At 52.1% G+C, this 16,817-nt stretch overlaps 1 protein-coding gene across 3 annotated transcripts in view; it reads right to left on the bottom strand.

Annotated features, from left to right (window-relative positions):
- Nucleotides 1-16,817, bottom strand: part of ZNF536 (zinc finger protein 536) — a 421,493-nt gene that overhangs the window by 213,636 nt on the left and 191,040 nt on the right. For all 3 annotated transcript variants that reach the window (XM_027619610.2, XM_027619609.2, XM_027619611.2), the window contains exon 4: nt 13,886-16,057. In XM_027619610.2, coding sequence (XP_027475411.1) covers nt 13,886-16,055 — 2,170 coding nt within the window. In that variant the 5' untranslated portion in view covers nt 16,056-16,057. The remainder of the gene's footprint in view (nt 1-13,885; nt 16,058-16,817) is intronic.

Below are 16,817 nucleotides of genomic sequence, written 5' to 3'. Positions count from 1 at the left end.
GAGCAACCAACCCTGCATAATAGTTGGTAATAGCATGATAGACTATCCCATCACGCTACCCACCAGACACACCCTTACCCACACAACACATCCCAACACACATATCTTTATACACACACGTCGATGCACTTTCCAACAAACACAACCACACCACATACACAACACACACCATTACATACCTCTCACACACATCCTTTACCAACATGTGTCAACACACAACTATGCACTCCCCAAACCACACAGCCACACCAACATATCTGTAGACCCCCAAATTACATCCTAATGTATATGCCAATATCCACACAGACCTGCTGAGAGTCACATCCCAGCCCACCCTCCCCCATACACACATCAATACACACAGCTGACACTGGCACACCCTCCTGCAGACCACGGCATCCGCGGCCCAAGATGTGCAACACACACCAAACTCACAGCAACACACACACACACACACCCTCAGCAACCTACAGCCACAAAGTAAGGCACCTCACAGACAACCACAGGGTGACGCCAGCTCCGGGACAACATGACGGCCCTCAGAGCAGCACACACAACAGACATGCAGATACACAAGCCCCCATCACAAAGGCACACACTCACAAGGAAGGCTCCATTCCCAGCAGCTACGGGCAAGGTGAACGTGCTCACCCTCCCTCCCCAGCCAGGACAGCGCACTCGGCCCCCAGCTGAGCCTGGGCCCTTTCCCAGGAGCACCCTAGTGGGTGCAGGGCAGAGCGGCGGCTCCCAGCATTCTCCACGGCACTGGCCAGGGTGAAGTGGCCACTTGGTTCAGCCTTCGGTGCCATGACACACGACAACAAAGAACTCCACAGCCCCCCCTCTGAAAGTCTTCCCAGAAGAGAACTGTCCTCCTAATTTACACCTCAGAGGGAGGAGGATTAGAGACCTCCCCTTCTCTTTCTCTTCATCTGCCAATGGGGGATCTCCCCCTGTCTCCTCACAGAGAGGAGCGGGACGGAAGAGAGCCCACTCTGGCTGGAGATCCCTGGGTCCGCTCACCAGCCAGTGCCGGCTCGGGCCAGTGGTGACCCTCTGCCCGCGCTCTCTGTCCGTCCTGTGTGCTCCCCACCCATAGCAGACCCCCTTCCCACGCCAGCCTGCAAAGGAGGGCGTGTACACGATGCTGGCCGAGCAGCTTAGCGTTTGGAAGGACAAGGGAAACTGAGACCCAGGCAAGCTCCCACAGACCGAGAACTGGATCTGCTAAGTCCAAACCAGGTCCCCACCCACCACGCCATGTTCCTGTGGCCTCATTCTCCCCATCTTGGGCCACCAGGGGCACCCTGAGGACATGTTCTGAAGCCACTTGTGACCTGTGGTGTGTGTGACCCTGATTAGGGGGCGGGGAGGGGGCAAGTATCTGCAACCCCAGGCTTGGGAGATGACTTCAAGATTGTGTGGAGCTCGGGGTGGGCCCCTGTCAGTCCTCGGCAGAGCTGAGCCAGTACTGCACCAGAGGGAAGGAGTCAAGTCTGTGTTCCCCAGAGCCTGACTCAGCAGAGCTGGTCTTGGCCAGCCTGGAGCTGGAGATGGGCCAGGCGAGCAGGACCTTCACCTTCCACACCATTTGCCCCTTTCCCAGCATGACCTAACAGTGGAATTAAAAGGCAAGGGTTCAGACGGAGGTGGGCTTCAATCCCCCTTCCTACCTTCCTAACTCGATACAGCCTCCCCGTCCCTCAGTTTGCTCATCTGATGGCATGCTCTCCCCTGCCAGACTGCAGGCTCCGGCAAGGCCACGTCCCAGCGGTGCCTTCTGTGGAACACTCGGAAACCAGGGCCCAGTGTTGATGTAAAGGCTCCCTCTGCTCAGTCTAGGAGCGGGGCTAGCGATGCCTGGCCCCTGGGGGGTGAGGGGGCAGTCAGAAGGCACCTGCAGATTCCTATCCCACCTTGTCCTCTCAGACCTAGGACACGTGCATGCTTTTATGTGATCACCATGTTTCTACCTGCAGAGGAGGCAGCAGAAGTGGAGGAAGTGGAAGGAAAGTACCGAGCTGCTCCTCTTCACTTGGGAAGGCTGTCCCAAGCCCCGGGCGCCCCTCTGTGCCAGGACCCGTGCAGGCGACCACGGGTGCTCTGCACTCTCCCCGCTCTCTGCTGCGGGCGCCGCTCCCCAAAGCCACGCCACCTTCACCTCCGCAGCAGGAAATCACACCTTCTCTCCCTTGCCGGCCCCATCCCACCCCTGGTGTGCCCAGGAAACAGCCCTGGGCACACAAGGGACATACAGGAAGACATGCTGGTTGACTCTGGGGGCGGCTGTCATCATTTAGCACAAGAAGAGAAGAAACAGAAATGGGCACCTGCAGACAATCACTAATGAACTATTCTCCTGCACAGCACGGTCCGTCCTACCCCTGAAAGTCCTGGGCGAAGGGGAGGGGCGGCCCCGGACAGGCCCTTAGCCCCCTTGCTTGGGAGGCCGGGACATGTCTCTAACGTTCCAAACGAGAGGGCAGATGTTTCTGCTGCTGACAGGACCTCGGAGCTGGGACATTTTGGACAGTTTTGCTCAGGCTCCAGGCCTCCTTCATCCGAATCTCTATGGGAAAAACTCGTCTTTCCCATTCACAAGTACTGGCCTGGATGAGATCCCCCACCCTTCACCCAAAGGTGAGCCCGGCTTGACATAAGCAGGTGCATCCCATTCCCCTGGCCATGGTGACTGATTCAGAAATGGGCATAATAACACACTAAGACGTAACAAAATGCAAGGGGATAATTGCTGGACCTCCAGAAGAGAGTGTTCCTTTGACCGGTGGTATGGGGGTGTGAGGTCTCAGCTGTGGTAGCCTTTTATGCCACTACGAGGAGAGGAAATCTTGGGAACATCATTGGCTAAATCTCCATCACTTAAAGTCAGACCAATCCCCAGATCTTTCAGTGACTTAAACCACTGAATCTCTGTAGTTATAGTTGTAAAGACAGTTTGGATTGGGATTCATTTGTGGCAACAAAATATGGGAGGAAAGTGGGCAGATAAAGAACCACCTGGCAGTGGCCTGTGTGAAGGAGGGGAGCTGCCTTCCCAGGACGGTGTCAGAAGGACCCCAATCATCCTCCAGCGAAAACGCTGGGACAAGCCCAACTGATTCCACTGCTTCCCTCAGGACCCTGGCAAATGCCAGCTAGATCCTATGAGATCAAACCATCGAGGCTGGCCCTTTGGCCCTGTGACCTCCAACAACCAAGCCACTGGCCACGTTTCTTTTTACCCACTTGTTTTGGTATTGCATAGTACAGAAAGAATCTTAATAACAGGCCACATTTAGTGAGCACTTCCTCGCGCCAGGGACTGTGCTAAGCCTTTTATAGAAAGACAAATGCACCATGAAAACTGCAGCACAGAAAGGCTGAGTGGCCCTAGCTGGGCCACACAGCTCCTAAGGGCCAGCACCAGAGCCCTCTGCCATGCCCACTGGGAGGAATGGGAAAGCGAGCCTTCGACTGGCCCCACTGGGTGAGGGGCCCTGGCGGTGCCCTCTCAGCAGCAGGACTCTGACTATCCCCATGGCACGTAGGCCTCAGACAGGGACAGCGCAAGTGGGAAGGCATCCGGCTGGAAAGGAAATAAACGAGGGTCTCACCAGGCCCCCCGGCCCTGCAAGGGATGATGTCGCCTTGCCACCTGCTCAAGGCTCAGACACAAATATCAACAAGAAATCCACCAAATCCTCAGACTTTACGAACTTCCTGAGTTCTCGGCTCAGGGCACAGTGGATGAGACACTTGAAAGTCACCCCTGGGCCATGCAAAGGTTTGGGAAGGAAGGGGAGAGGAGAGGAGGGGACAGAGGAGATGAAGGGGGCCTCAGAGCCTTCTAGACTTCCCCACCCCACTCCAGTCATGTGGAGTGTGGTGGGCTACCCAACACCCCTGCGGCAAAGCTGCAACCACCACCCCCCCGCCCCAGGTTCCCTTCCTGCTGCTTCCCTGCCCGGGGTCCTTCCTCAAAAGCACCTCTGGATTTCCCTACAGGGCCTCTTCTGCAGCAAGAAAGTAACTCCAACTCCAGTTCACAGCCAGACCTCGTGGTTGAACTGGGGCGTCTGCTTCCCCCTAGAAGTCGCCGGATCGGCCAGATCCTGCAGGGGGAAGGCGTGGCCTGCCGAAGGACTCACTTAGGTGGCGGAGGAGGTCCCTTCACCCTCTGAGGTTCCTCGGGAGCAAATGTGGGCGCCAAGGCGTGTTGGTGCTCTTCCAGACCATGGGGTGGGCCCCCGCGAGAGTCTCTCTCACTCTGTTTAATGACATGCCCAGGCTCTGCACCTCTGGATGCCCAGGTATATCTCTACTCACTTTTGCATCCCTAGTACCTCGGACATTGCTCGGTTCAGACCCTACTTCATAAGTATTTGGTCCTTGAATGAATGAATGAATGAATGAACGAACCAATGAGTATTTGATGCACAGATGAGTCGCAGAGAAGCCTAGTGACAGTGAACTGCCTAGCCTCGGGGAGACAGATTTCAACTGAACCCTGGGAGGAACTTTCCCGTGGCAAAAACTACAGGAAGAAATGGCCTCAGGATGCAACGCCCCGTAATATATATCAGCAGCCTCAGGGTGGCCTGCCTGTGACCAGAGATTCCACTCCTGGGAGCTTCCCTAAGAAAATAATTGTGCAGATGATCAGAAAGATTAGGTGCAGGAAAGACAAAATGGAAGCAAGTCCTATTATGCTCTGCAGGTAGGGGATTGCCTAAGCCATTTTACAGATGTCAATTTTTTTTTCCCTTGGCTTCTCTATATTTCTAATATTTTCTCAAAAAACATATTACTTGTGTGAAGCATTAAAAAAAAAAGCAGAGCTATGACTATAGAACAGGGGTCTGCAAAAGGACAGCTCATGGGCCAAATCCACCTGTTACTTGTTTTTGTAAATAAAGTTTTATTGGGAGACTATCACACACTTCCATTTATGACAGAAGTGAGTAGTTAAAACAGAGACCACATGGCCTGCAGCACCTAAAATATTTATTACTTGGCCCCGTACAGAAAAAGTTTGCGGACCCTTGCGTAGAATATTCAATGACAAAAAATAAATGGTATATATTTAAGTAAAAACTACAGCGTATTATGATCCTATCTTGCTAAATACCTCTCTGGGTCCACAGAGGGACTGGAAAAGGATGTGCTGATTATCTCCGAATGGTGGTGAGCATACCTATTTAAAAGTTATTTTTACTTATCCATATTTTCTAAATGCCCGAGACGAGTAAAATGACAAAAATGTCAGCAATAGCAACAAAGAAGTCAGGAAGCATCCCTCTTGGCGGATGCCAGGTGGAAAGGGTTTGAAGGTCACCCGTAAGGGATTTTTCAGAGGGGGTCAGGCCCCAGCTGAGAATGGACCCAGCCCTGCCAAACTGCCTCCCACAATAATTATTTTATGTCACACCTCAGCTTTGCTAAGGGATGATTTTTCAGGGCAAATTACTTTAAAAAAAATTAAAACACCTATTTTAGCAACAAATTCAACAGAACATATTTAGCGATGAAGAGACACTCGAAGCTGTCTCGGTCTTCAAGGAAACAACCACTGCATATACTTTATGTTGAACTAAACATAAGCAAGTTGGAAATATTCCAAAATGCCTCTCAAGATGATTGAAGACCAACCGAGGGTGTCCAAAAACCACGGATGACAACCACTGAGTTGAGAGTTTCAGGGCATTACTTTAATGAGGTGAAGAGAGCTTCGTGGTGGGGTCCTGTTTCGTCACATATCAAATGGCTTTGGAGCTGAGGTCAGACAAGAAGACAAAACAGGTGGCCACCCGAATTCCAGTCCAACAAGCTGCCTCCACCAGAGAAAGAATGGATTCCTCTGTGGAATGTTCTGGACCCAAGGCACAGGGTCAAACACAGGAAAGTTTCCCAAAGGTGGGCTGCCTCCCAGGAAAAGCTGAAAACTGACCCCAGCCTCTCGAAGCAAGCGACCAGGTGCTGAAAGCCAAGCCCACCCACCACCCATGTCCGCCTTCCAGCACCTGGCTGGGCACCCCCCACCCCAACACAGTGCAGTGGGCAGCCCAGCCAAGGAGTCAGCTTGTGCTGTGCCTCACGCTTCTCTCCAACATATGTCACATGCCCCACAAAATCCCAAGGCTCACGGCAACAAGGAGATGGGTCCCCCACGAAGCCAGGCCCCGGACTACGTTCCCTTGGCGGGAGACGAAAACAAAGCTGAGCACATGAATGCCACCTGTGTTCTGCACGGCTCTCTTTGTGCCTCGGCCCACCCATCAGGTAGCCGTTGGGAGTGTTCAGACACGCATTGTTGTGGGGCTCTGCAGCCTTTTTTGAAGCTGTGGATCAGGGAAAGGATGGTGGCAAATCTCTGTGCTTAGCTTGGCCCTGTTTGTCACAAGCCAAGCCTCAGGTTCTCGGTCCTGTCTCCCCCGTAAGAGTTTAGAGGCGCAACGTTCATTTCTTACATTATGTTAACAAGCCCTGTTATTACAGGGTGGTGTCAGTAACTAACCACAGCAGCCTTGGCTGGCTCCACACCTTCGTCCCCATGACATACCAGGATTCAGGTGAAAACAGTAAGTGGACCACAATACAAAATACGTAAATGGAAACACAACCCCAGGAAATCGAGTGCACTCCCAACAAAGAAAAGCTAAACCAGATCTGGCTCGGGACTTAAGTGGGGAGGCCCACCCACCGGAGAGAAAAGCCACGAGCCAGCCAGAGGGGACCTGTGTCACCCACGCGGCTCCCAGAGGACCTGCCACCCCCACGCCCCGCACCCTCCTCAGGTGCCTCCATGCTCAGGTTCTGCCTGAGGGGGGGAAAAAAAAGCCCCAAAGCTCTGCCCAAGTCCTGTTCCCTGAGCTCTTTTGGGAGGGTCCACGGCTTTCTGAGAAGGGCTTTCCAGATGGTGCCTGGTGGTAGCAGTGCCAAACTCCACAGCTTAAGTAAATGTTGCTGTAGCCCCGTCCTGCCAGGAAGAGGCAAGGGGGACCCAAGGCTCCTTTCAGCTGCTGAGAGGCTCACTTCCTGGGGAGAACAGAGAGCCCTACCACCTGCCCCGCACCCTGCTGGAGAGTCCCCTTTCCTCTCTGCACCCCCTCATCCTTCCTCAGTGGGCCAGCCCAGTCTGCAAACGTGGAGGGAGGAACCTGAGGACGGGGAGGCAAAGGGAGGTAAGAAACCCAGAAAGGCAGTAAGCAAGCCCAAGGGGCGCAGATGGCAAAGGTCCCAGTCCAGTCATCACGAATTTGGGATGCCTGCACAAATCCAATCTCCTGATCTCTGCAGGTGTTTCTCCTCCCCTACCATCAATGCTCCTAGGCAGCTTGGCAGTTAAAGGAGTTAACTGCTCACTCCTCCTCTGACCTCACAGGCTCAGAATACAGCAAAGTGCTCCCACCACGGATCGCCCCAGGATTCCCTCTGCCCTCCATCTCAGGAGCCCCATGCAGCCCAGTGGTCTCCCTCGTGAGCCCAGTGGCATCTTGAGGGCCAGTTGAAGCTTGCCCCCGACTCCACCCCCTGAGATATCAGGGCCCCCTTCCAGAATCTTCTCTTTGAGGAGGGCGGACGCAGGAAATGGCTGAGGTATAAGGCAAGGAAGCCTTTCATGCCATACGTCCGCAAGAGCGGGCTTCTTCTAAGCGGGGCCCAAAGCTTCATGCCAGAGAAGGGATTCAAAGCATAAGGGATCCGAGTGAACAGGAGGCCCTCAGGCTTCCTCCAGACAGAGGCTGTCCAGAGGCTGATGTCATAGGCGTACATTCCCAGGTACCTGAAGGCACAGGGAGAGAGTGGGTGAAAGGCGGCTCCTGGAATCCCATGATCTCTGCCTGCTTCTGGCCACGCGTGGCCATCTGTAAGGCACACTGCCGGTTGCAGCCCCAACACACCCGAGGTGGTGGCCAGAACCCAAGCGTGGAACCTCCCATTCCAATCAATCGGAATCACGTGGATAACAATTCACACTCTATTTTGAAAGGCGCCTGCTTATCTTTGCCTCGTTGTAACCTGTCCTCAGCGACTCTGTGCTTTTCTTATTACCATCAAATTTAGAATTAAATAAATGCATACGTTCCTGGAGTTAACGTGCGTTACAGAAGGGATGCCCCGTGAGCACTTCGGGCCTCTCAGAGCGCTGGGCGGGAACACAGCACCTCGTGGAGCACTCGAGGGGGGACCCTGGCCACGCGGTGCCCACCAGGAGGATGGGCAAGTTGAGGTGGTGAGCCGCAAACCACGGGGCTGAGAGACTCTGAGGCCAGGAGTCGGATCCCACCCCCACAAAATGGTGTCCGTCCTAGGAATCTACAGGACCGTCGAGGAGGCTTTGCTTCTGGGATTTTATGTCACCCGTCTTTTATATCACACTCCCAAGGTGAAGACTTTTAGAGCCAAGTACAAGTTCTCTCTTTCTGAAATGCTAAGTGACAGTACCATGGGGCAGCCCCGTGCAGGTGGGATTTACAGCTCCATGCAAGGCAGCGAGAGAGGCAGGAAAAGCCCCAGAGTGGTACCAAGTGCCCCCATATCATTGCTTCCGGACACAAGAGAATCAAAGTGCACTCAGTGAAGGGCAAGCGTATAAAAAGGAGTCTGCTGGTAGGCATCTCGCTCCTAGATCAGGAGGAAAAGCATCTGAATCCCTGGTCCAGCCTGGGTGCCCAGACCCAGCGGAAAGGTGAGAGACCAGAGGGAGGCCACCTGGCCCTCTGACCTCTGCCCCGTCCGACCCCCGCCAGGAGTCAGCCCAAGTCTGGCCAGCACGTTAGCCTAGGTGGGGCGGCCGCCGTGCGGGCGGGAAAGGCCCCCAGCGTCTGCCCGGCGACAGCTTCGGCACACACAGCCGAGCCTCCGTAAATCTCCACGAACACGGCGGCCGCCTGCACACGCTTCCACATCGGGGATGGAAGGGCTGCATATGGCGCTCAGTTTTAACAGCTGAGCTTTAAAAAAGTACAGCTTTTCATCTCACTGAACCAGCTCCCAATTTAGGGGGTGGGAGAGGGAGGGGGCAGGAAAGACAGGGAAGCTGGAAAGGGCAGGGGGAGCCTTCCACAGTAGATTTGATTTTACAAGGAATTCCAGACTATTATCTGCTCAAAAGGTCCCTCTGGAAAATGACACAATATTCCCTGTTTGTCATCCTCAAGTTTGCTATTTTCAAGAAAGTCATTCCATCTTCGAAAAGGGACTTGTTTTCCTTTTTTTCCTTTTTTCTGTTTTTAATAAAAATGAAGGAGTCTATCTAGGAGGGATCACTCACATGCCTCAGATGGGGTTAACAATTTTTAAGTAAATTTGTAAATGGGATTATTGTTTTCCAAAGTTCTGCTCAGCAAAGAGATTAGTTGCCACAAAGCCCATGGGGAGTCCCCTGGTCCTTTGAATTCCCTGCCTGGAGGCTGAAGGTGCTTGCTGAGGAACAGGAGGAAGAAGCCTGATAGGGCAGTTTTCCTGGAATTGCCTGGAAACTTTTACTTTCTGTTTCCTCTGCTGATAATGACTGTCTTCGGCTCTGCAGCCAGCTCCCCTCTTCCCCCTCCCAGCCCCCTGTTGCTGCACGCCATCCCCGAGCTCCAGTATAAAGTTTGGCTTTTGCAGCAGGAAGCAGCTGGGCCAAGCAACCAGCGAATGATAATGACCTCAGAAATCTGCTGTTCGCTCGGCAACAATAGGGTGCTCAGTCTACTGGAAAATTGTGTTCATCAGCTAACTCTGCTCAGTTACTAATTGACATTGCCAAATATTTTAAGAACAATTGGAATGCACAAGCAAAAAAAAAAAAAAAATGAAGATCTTAATCCTCAGACTTAATTTTTTTTTCTTTTTCTTTTTCTTCCCCCCCTCCTTCTTTGGGGTGCCCAGATTTATTTGTGTGGAGCAGGCAGTGGTTATCAGGAATGGGGGCAGGGAGGAGGAACCACGTCAGAAAAAGAGGTGGAAAAGAAAGAAAATCTATCATATCACTGTACGCCCGATGTGAATGCAAGGGAGCCCAGGATAAAGGCCTTTGATGCCTTGGTCAATGGGCCTACACAGGATTGGCGACCCAGCATTTCAGGAATGCGGCTCAGGCAACAAAAGAAGACCCCACAAGGCTTCCAGCCCAGCTGATCAAATAATCCTTGACCATCTCAAAATATTATAACAGAAGTAGCAGGGGTTAACACTGTTTTCATCTTTGCATCTCTCCCTGGCTTTCCATTGATCACGTAACTTAGCCGACTTTATTTAATGAACAGAGGGTCAACGCATGCAATTACCCCCTTCCCACCATCAACACTTCAATTAGCCCCTCTCCAAAATTATGGGGAATGCAGAAGGTAACTGCCCTGTTGGATATAATGAACAGTATCGTTTCTTAGTACATTAAGTTTTAATTATTCTGAGCGTGATTTCCAAGGCAAAACTCAAAGAAACAGAACTTTGGTCGTCTTCTGGCTCAGAGTAAAGCTCAGAGCTGAGCACAGTCTTAGTCGAGGTTTTGGGGAGAGATGCAGAGATTAATGCCATCGGAGCGTTTGCACGCAAGCCAGAAAACGAGAGAGCGTCAAAACAGCCTCCCCGCTTCCTAAATGTCATAAAAGAGTAAAAATTTATAAGCTGCTGCCTTCCAAATAGTTTCCCTTTGCGTCGTACACGGAGGCAGAAACAACATCTATGATGGTGTGAAATTATCAGGAAGTCAAATCGACAACAACAACAACAAAAATAAAACAAAGGGGAATGATGGGGAAGTGATCCATGTGACTGGTTTTGTCCATTTTCTGTTAGAAAATATGACCTCTCAATTTGTCAAAGGTCCTAGTTTTCGCGGTTGATCTTAAGCTCGGTTCTCAGCAGTTTGGAGAGCCAAAGAACAAACACATTTTCTGGTTCACTGGAATCACTTTCACATGTTCACTGATTCAAACATTCTTTTGCTCACATAACAAACAGCTGCATCCCACATTAGCCTAGCCAGTGACAGTCGCCCATCTCGGCAGTAACTGTTTGATTGCAAACTTGACCCCTTCTTCGTCTCGGTCTGAGCAAGACATTTTTAAACAGCCACTCCGTTCCCAATCCTCCTTTGCAAAGAATTACATCAGATAACAAAGGACGTCTCTGCCACTCATTGTAAGCCTTCTTCTGGAGATCTGTTCTAAGAGGCTCTCTGTAAAAAGGTTTTTTATGATGAATTCAGAACTACTATCATGTTAAGAGCAGCGATTTATAAAGAAGAATTCACTGGTTAAGATCTGAAAAAATAGTTTCTCAGGCCCTACTGACCCAGTTTTCAACAAAAAAAGAATCAAGTGATGCAAATTAAGTTTTGCGACATTGTTATGCAGTCTGAGAAATTTGTAAAACCGTGTTTTGCAGTTATTTCTTAATAGAAGCCTTAATAAGTACTCCTTTCTTTACTTAAGGGCTTAAAGATTTTTTTTTTCCCCCTTCACCTTGCAGGTTTCTCTCTAACAGGTAATAATAAAAATGCCTATTGTGTCAAGATTTTTATTTAAATGCTTATTTTAATCGCACTTTATACAAGTCATACTTGTTAGAAATCAGAGGGAAGACTAACCAGATTTGGTTAAGGGTCCTAATCCCAGGAAAACCTGAATGCCCCAGGCGTGCGGCTGATTTGGCCTGCATGTTGGTATGCCATCAATTTTCCTACTTAGTCGGAAAATTATGAAAGGGTCTAATTTGAATATGAAGAAAACAAAGAAGTCAACCAGAAATGAAAGAATCAGTATTCACAATTGTAAAATACTTCAATGAGGGAAATAAAAGTGAGAAGATAACCACAACTCAAGAATAATTCTCCTTTGAGTTGTAAGCCCGGTTGGTTCTTTTAAGCAAAATGGGTTTTTGCACCAGAGTATTTACAGATATGGAAACTACAGAGATAGAATAGCATGAGGCTATCACTTGGCCAGAAGGTGGGAAAAACATGGTAAACACGTCATTAATAAAGCTGAACATTTGGTGCCGGAATATTCTGCTGAGACCTTTTTATTTCAGCGGGTCTGGGAGAGGGATGAAAATCTGTCAATGTTAACCCCACATCACTCCAAAAACTTAGGGGAGCCAGTCTGCCCTCTGTTTTCTGCCCCCTAAAGACCCCGGATCCAAAAACAGTGAGAGGGCGCTCCCCAGAACGCGGGACCTCTCCCTAGGAGGGCGGAAATTGTCCCTCCCGACCGAGGGGGGCCCTCCTGGCACTTGGCTGCCCCTGCACGAGAGATCCGTTTTGCTGGAGTTCCTGCCGTCAGGCTGGGGAAACTCGCACACCCTTCCCTGGCATCTCATACGGTCGTTGCAGCGGTCACTTGGCGCGCCATGGCGGTGCACCCTCCGCGGTGCTCGCGTTCCTGGTCAGACTCTGCCAGAGGGCCTCACCAGAAATAAATCGCAAGCGAGTCTAGGACTCCAAGAGTAGACAGTGTGTTTCATGGGTATTTAAACAGCGGCATTAAGTGCTATCGGAATCTCTGGAATGTGCAGCTCAGATTTATGCGTGTTAACAATTCTTTACTGGTTTGTAATAAGCCCGCAGACTCCCGCTTTATTTTAATACTAATTTTGTCCTGGAAGAAGGGGATGCTGAAGCATGACAATAACGACCAAACTGAACAGGCATCTCCTTAATAACTACAGAAGTCAACTGCTTCCAGTACGGAAATATTTATCGAAACCCAGAAGGGGAAAAAGGAAAAAGAGAGAAAAAAGAAAACTTTACGGAAATGACCCTCACCAGTGTGCCGCCACACCTTTAACAGTGGGCAATGTGGTGCCTTGAGGTGCCTCAAACTGTCTTTCATTTTCTAGACTTAATGGCTGATTGCAGAAATCAATGTTGCCATTAGTAACAGGGTATTTGTTATGGCATGATTTCCTCTGTTGTTAGGCTGCAGAATGATTACAGTATTAGCGAGATGCTTTCTTTATAAAGGGCTAGAGATATAACTTTCAATTTACCATCCATTAGAAAGGGACTTTGAAAATACGGATGCAGGCAACAAGCTTACCTGCTGTTAGGTAGCGATTTTAATTTAGCTGTCTTAGGCCAGCGGGCTTTTTTGTTGTTGTTGTTTTTGGGGCTTTTTTTTTCCCTTTCCCCCAAACCGGGCCAGGAAGCTTCAGCATTTCACAGACATTCTGATGACAGATTTTCTGCTTTGCTATTTTAGACCCCAAAGCTGTATCGCCCGTGTAACACAGTACAATTTAAGACACACAGTCGTGCATCTGTGTTTCAAACCTCTGTGTTTTTCCAAACCATCAGAGGAGAGTGGTGTGGTTCTTCAGCTTACAGGGGCCTGGCAGGTGAGGCAAGCTGCAGTTTTTGGAAGGGGACAGGAGACAGGTTTGGCCTGGGGAGGGATAGTGGGGTGCCCAAGGGAGACAAGTGTGGGAATATACTTAGGGGGAAAGATGGTGAGGGTCTGAACTTACACCTTCACATCCATGGATGGAGCCAGAACACCAGCTCCCAGGTTCCAGAGACGAGGTGATGACGAATGGGGGGAGGGGGGTCGGGGCATAAAATGGGGTCGGGCAGGCCATTGCTGAGGAAGGGCAGGCTCTACCTGTTGGCGAGCGTACCAACTGGCCGTCTCTACCACACAGGAGGATCAACTCTCTTTCCGGGCAGCCAGTGTTCAAGGGAAGGCCAAGGACTCGAAATGCTAGCCTTCCCTTGAGGCAGGGCAGAAAGGCAAGGTCCACATAGGCTGTGGTCCTCAGGACTGACTTGGAAAAGCAGTGAAGGCCCTTCCCGCCCCCCCCCCCCCCCGCCCCCTGAGGCCTGCGTGGAGCCAGGCCCCCTGGACGGAGAGAGCCCGGGGAACCAGCCGCTCATCCCCCATCTTCCCTGGCAGCCTACCTGAGGAGGACGGCGAGGAGGGGTGTGGGCTGTCCTCCTGGGCACTCCCGGTCTGGGAGAGCCCGCCGCCGGCCCCGCTCTCCTCGGTGACGTTGGAGGAGCCCGGCGTGGTAGAGCGGCTCACCGACTGGGACTCCTGGTCACTGCCCGAGCCGCGCCGCTCATCCAGGCCCACGTGCAGCCCGTCTTCGTCGCCCTTGCGGTCCCGCTTGTGGACGCGGGAGTGCACCACCACCTGGTGGTAGGTGCGGAACACCCGGCCGCAGTCGGGGCACTCGGTGGGCTTCTCCTTCATGTTCCCAGGGCCCTGCAGGTTATAGTCGAGCGCCTGGTTCAGCCCGTGTGACAAAAAATCCCGACTGCCTTCTAAAGGGTCGAGCTTATTTGGCAGGTCTCTCTGATTGCCCACTTTAGTGCTGTGAACCAAATCAGCAGGCATTTTCTGCTTGGAGCCATCTGCTCCCACTAACACGTACTCCCGCTTCTCCTTATCAAACATCACTCCGGCGTTTGCCAAAGTGTCTTCGTGGTTGCGCTGTAGCTGATGCTCTTTAGACAAGAAGCCGTGTTCCATGGCCATGCCCCTGGCCATGAGCTGCCAAGCCTGGTAGCTGTTCACAGGGTCCATCTCGGCAGCTTTGGCAGCCGCCTGCAACCGCTCGATGCAGCTGGATTTCAGCGGCGGCACGAGGTTGAGGCATCCCAGGAGGGAGTGCTTGTCGCCCTCGGGGACACCGTGAGCCATGCTGGAGATAGGGGACAGCAGCTTCCCTAGGACCTCCCGCTCCTTCATGGGCATGTCCCCTTTGCTGTAGAGCTGGCTGGGCTCGCTCAGGCTGGCTTTGTCCGGGGCCATGAAGCCGCTCTGCAGGCAGGACAGGTACCTGGAATACAGGTTGGCATGGGCCTCCTGGGACATGCCGCCCACCGGCACGGGCACCTCCGGGTCACTGGGGGACTTGTTCTTCACTGACAGCTTGTTGAGGTGGACCTTCATGTGGTTCTTGAGGAACCAGGGCTCCTTGAAGCGGCGGCCGCAGATCTGGCAGCAGTGCTCGAAGGAGTCTTTGTGCTTCCGCATGTGGCCCTTCAGGAACCACGCCTGGCTGAACACCTGCCCGCACACCTCGCAGCGGAACTCGTTGGCTGACTGCTCCCCACCGCCGTTGGGGCCCTGGCCCTGCGCCGACTCGGCGGTGATGTGGGCCTTCTCCACGTGGCTGATGAGCTCCTCCTCCTGCGAGGCGGCGAAGTCGCACAGCGTGCACTTGTAGGGCTTGTGCAGGATGCGGATGTGGCGGTCCAGCTCCTCGCGCTTCTTGAACTTGCCCTTACAGAAGGTGCAGCGGAAGCCGGCGGCCGGGACCACCGCGTCCTCCTGCACGCTGGCCGGCTTGGGCGAGGGCACCGGGTTGGCCGCGTCGGGCACGCTGTGGTTGGCTGGCAGGGCCAGGTTGCAGGTGGCCAGCGGGGCCGGCTGGGCGTGCGGCAGCGGCTTCAGGTCGGGCCGGGGCTGCAGCAGGCTGCTCTTCATCTGCTTGTCCCGCAGGATGGCCCGCTCCTCCAGCTCGTGCAGCAGGCGGTTCTCCTCGCGCACCCGCCCGCGCCCCTTCCCCAGGTTGCCCAGCTTGTGGGTCCGAAGGTGAATCTTGAGGTTGCCCTTCTGCGCCGCCCGGTGGTCGCAGTAGGGACACTTGAAGGGCTTCTCGCCGGTGTGAGTGCGCATGTGCAGCGAAAGGATGCTGTTGAAGCGGAAACGCTTGCCGCACAGCGGGCACGGGTACTTGCGGTTTTTACGGGCGTCGTCCTCGATGTCGCTCATCTGGGACATGATGCCCAGGTTCTGCCCATTGAGGAACTGCTGCAGGTCCACCCGCCCGTTGAGGCTGGTGTCGACGTCCCGGCCCAGCTGGTTGGCCAGGAGCGCCATCTGACTGCCCATGGGCTGGCCACTCAAGGGCACGTGGGCCTTTTCGTCTAGTGGCGCGGGGGCCTTCTCTTCCGGGTTGGGCCGTGGATGCAGCTCGGGGAAGGCATGGCTGAGCTGGGAGGTGATCTGGTGCAACTTCTGACTCATGGCATACTGGCCGTTGAGGACAGGGCCGCTCAGGTGGGGCTCAGCTTCGGGCGCCGCCGAGGACACTCCAAGGCACAGGCTGGCTTCTTCCATCCCTAAAAATAAAGTGAGAGTTCAGATCTGTGCCAGGTACCGTGGCGCAGTGAATCAACAGCATTAGCTGGGGAGGGATTTGCATTTCTTGCCTTACCTACACATAATAATACTAAGGAATTATAGTCAAAAACAGTAATAAAAAGATGAATTATTAAATGCCAATTTTGCAATATGGCATTGCTCCTCCAATTTGTTTTGGCGATAGATCGTCTTCCTTGTATTTTCTATTTACCGACTGCAATTACTCATTCACGTTTAAATTATTAATGTTTTACCACTTTCAACACCTAATAACAAATCAAAGGTCTACGTGTTAAACTTTTCCTCCTGTCCCCCTTGTAGCATCTGCACCTGTTGGTTCCGTTCAGAGTTTGCCTCAGAGCAGAATGGCTTTCGCTGCAAGACCAGAGACTCACTCGGAACTTTTGTTTCCGGTGACTATATTCAATACATTCGCCAGTCTGAGATGAAAGAGATTATTTTATGATTTGGCCCCAAAAAATAAAAAAAAAACCAATAGCATGATATTTACTGGTACATAATAAAACAAGATAATGTTTTGGGAAAAAATAAAGGACAGGCTTTAGAACAATAAAAGGGATTTTGCTTTAGTCAACAAAAAGTGCAGTAATATCTCATTAAGCTGATTAGTATGCTGCTTAGAAACAGTACTAGGTGCTGTAACACATGATTATAATCATAAAAATCCTTCAGTGTTTGCAAGGAAGCATTAACGAGGTATATTAAATTTTAAGGAGA

The sequence above is a fragment of the Zalophus californianus genome, chromosome 17 (assembly GCF_009762305.2).
Source record: "Zalophus californianus isolate mZalCal1 chromosome 17, mZalCal1.pri.v2, whole genome shotgun sequence".
Taxonomy (NCBI): Eukaryota; Metazoa; Chordata; class Mammalia; order Carnivora; family Otariidae; genus Zalophus; species Zalophus californianus.
Note: the sequence above shows the minus strand (reverse complement) of the source record. Positions and strands in the feature narration are given on the sequence as shown.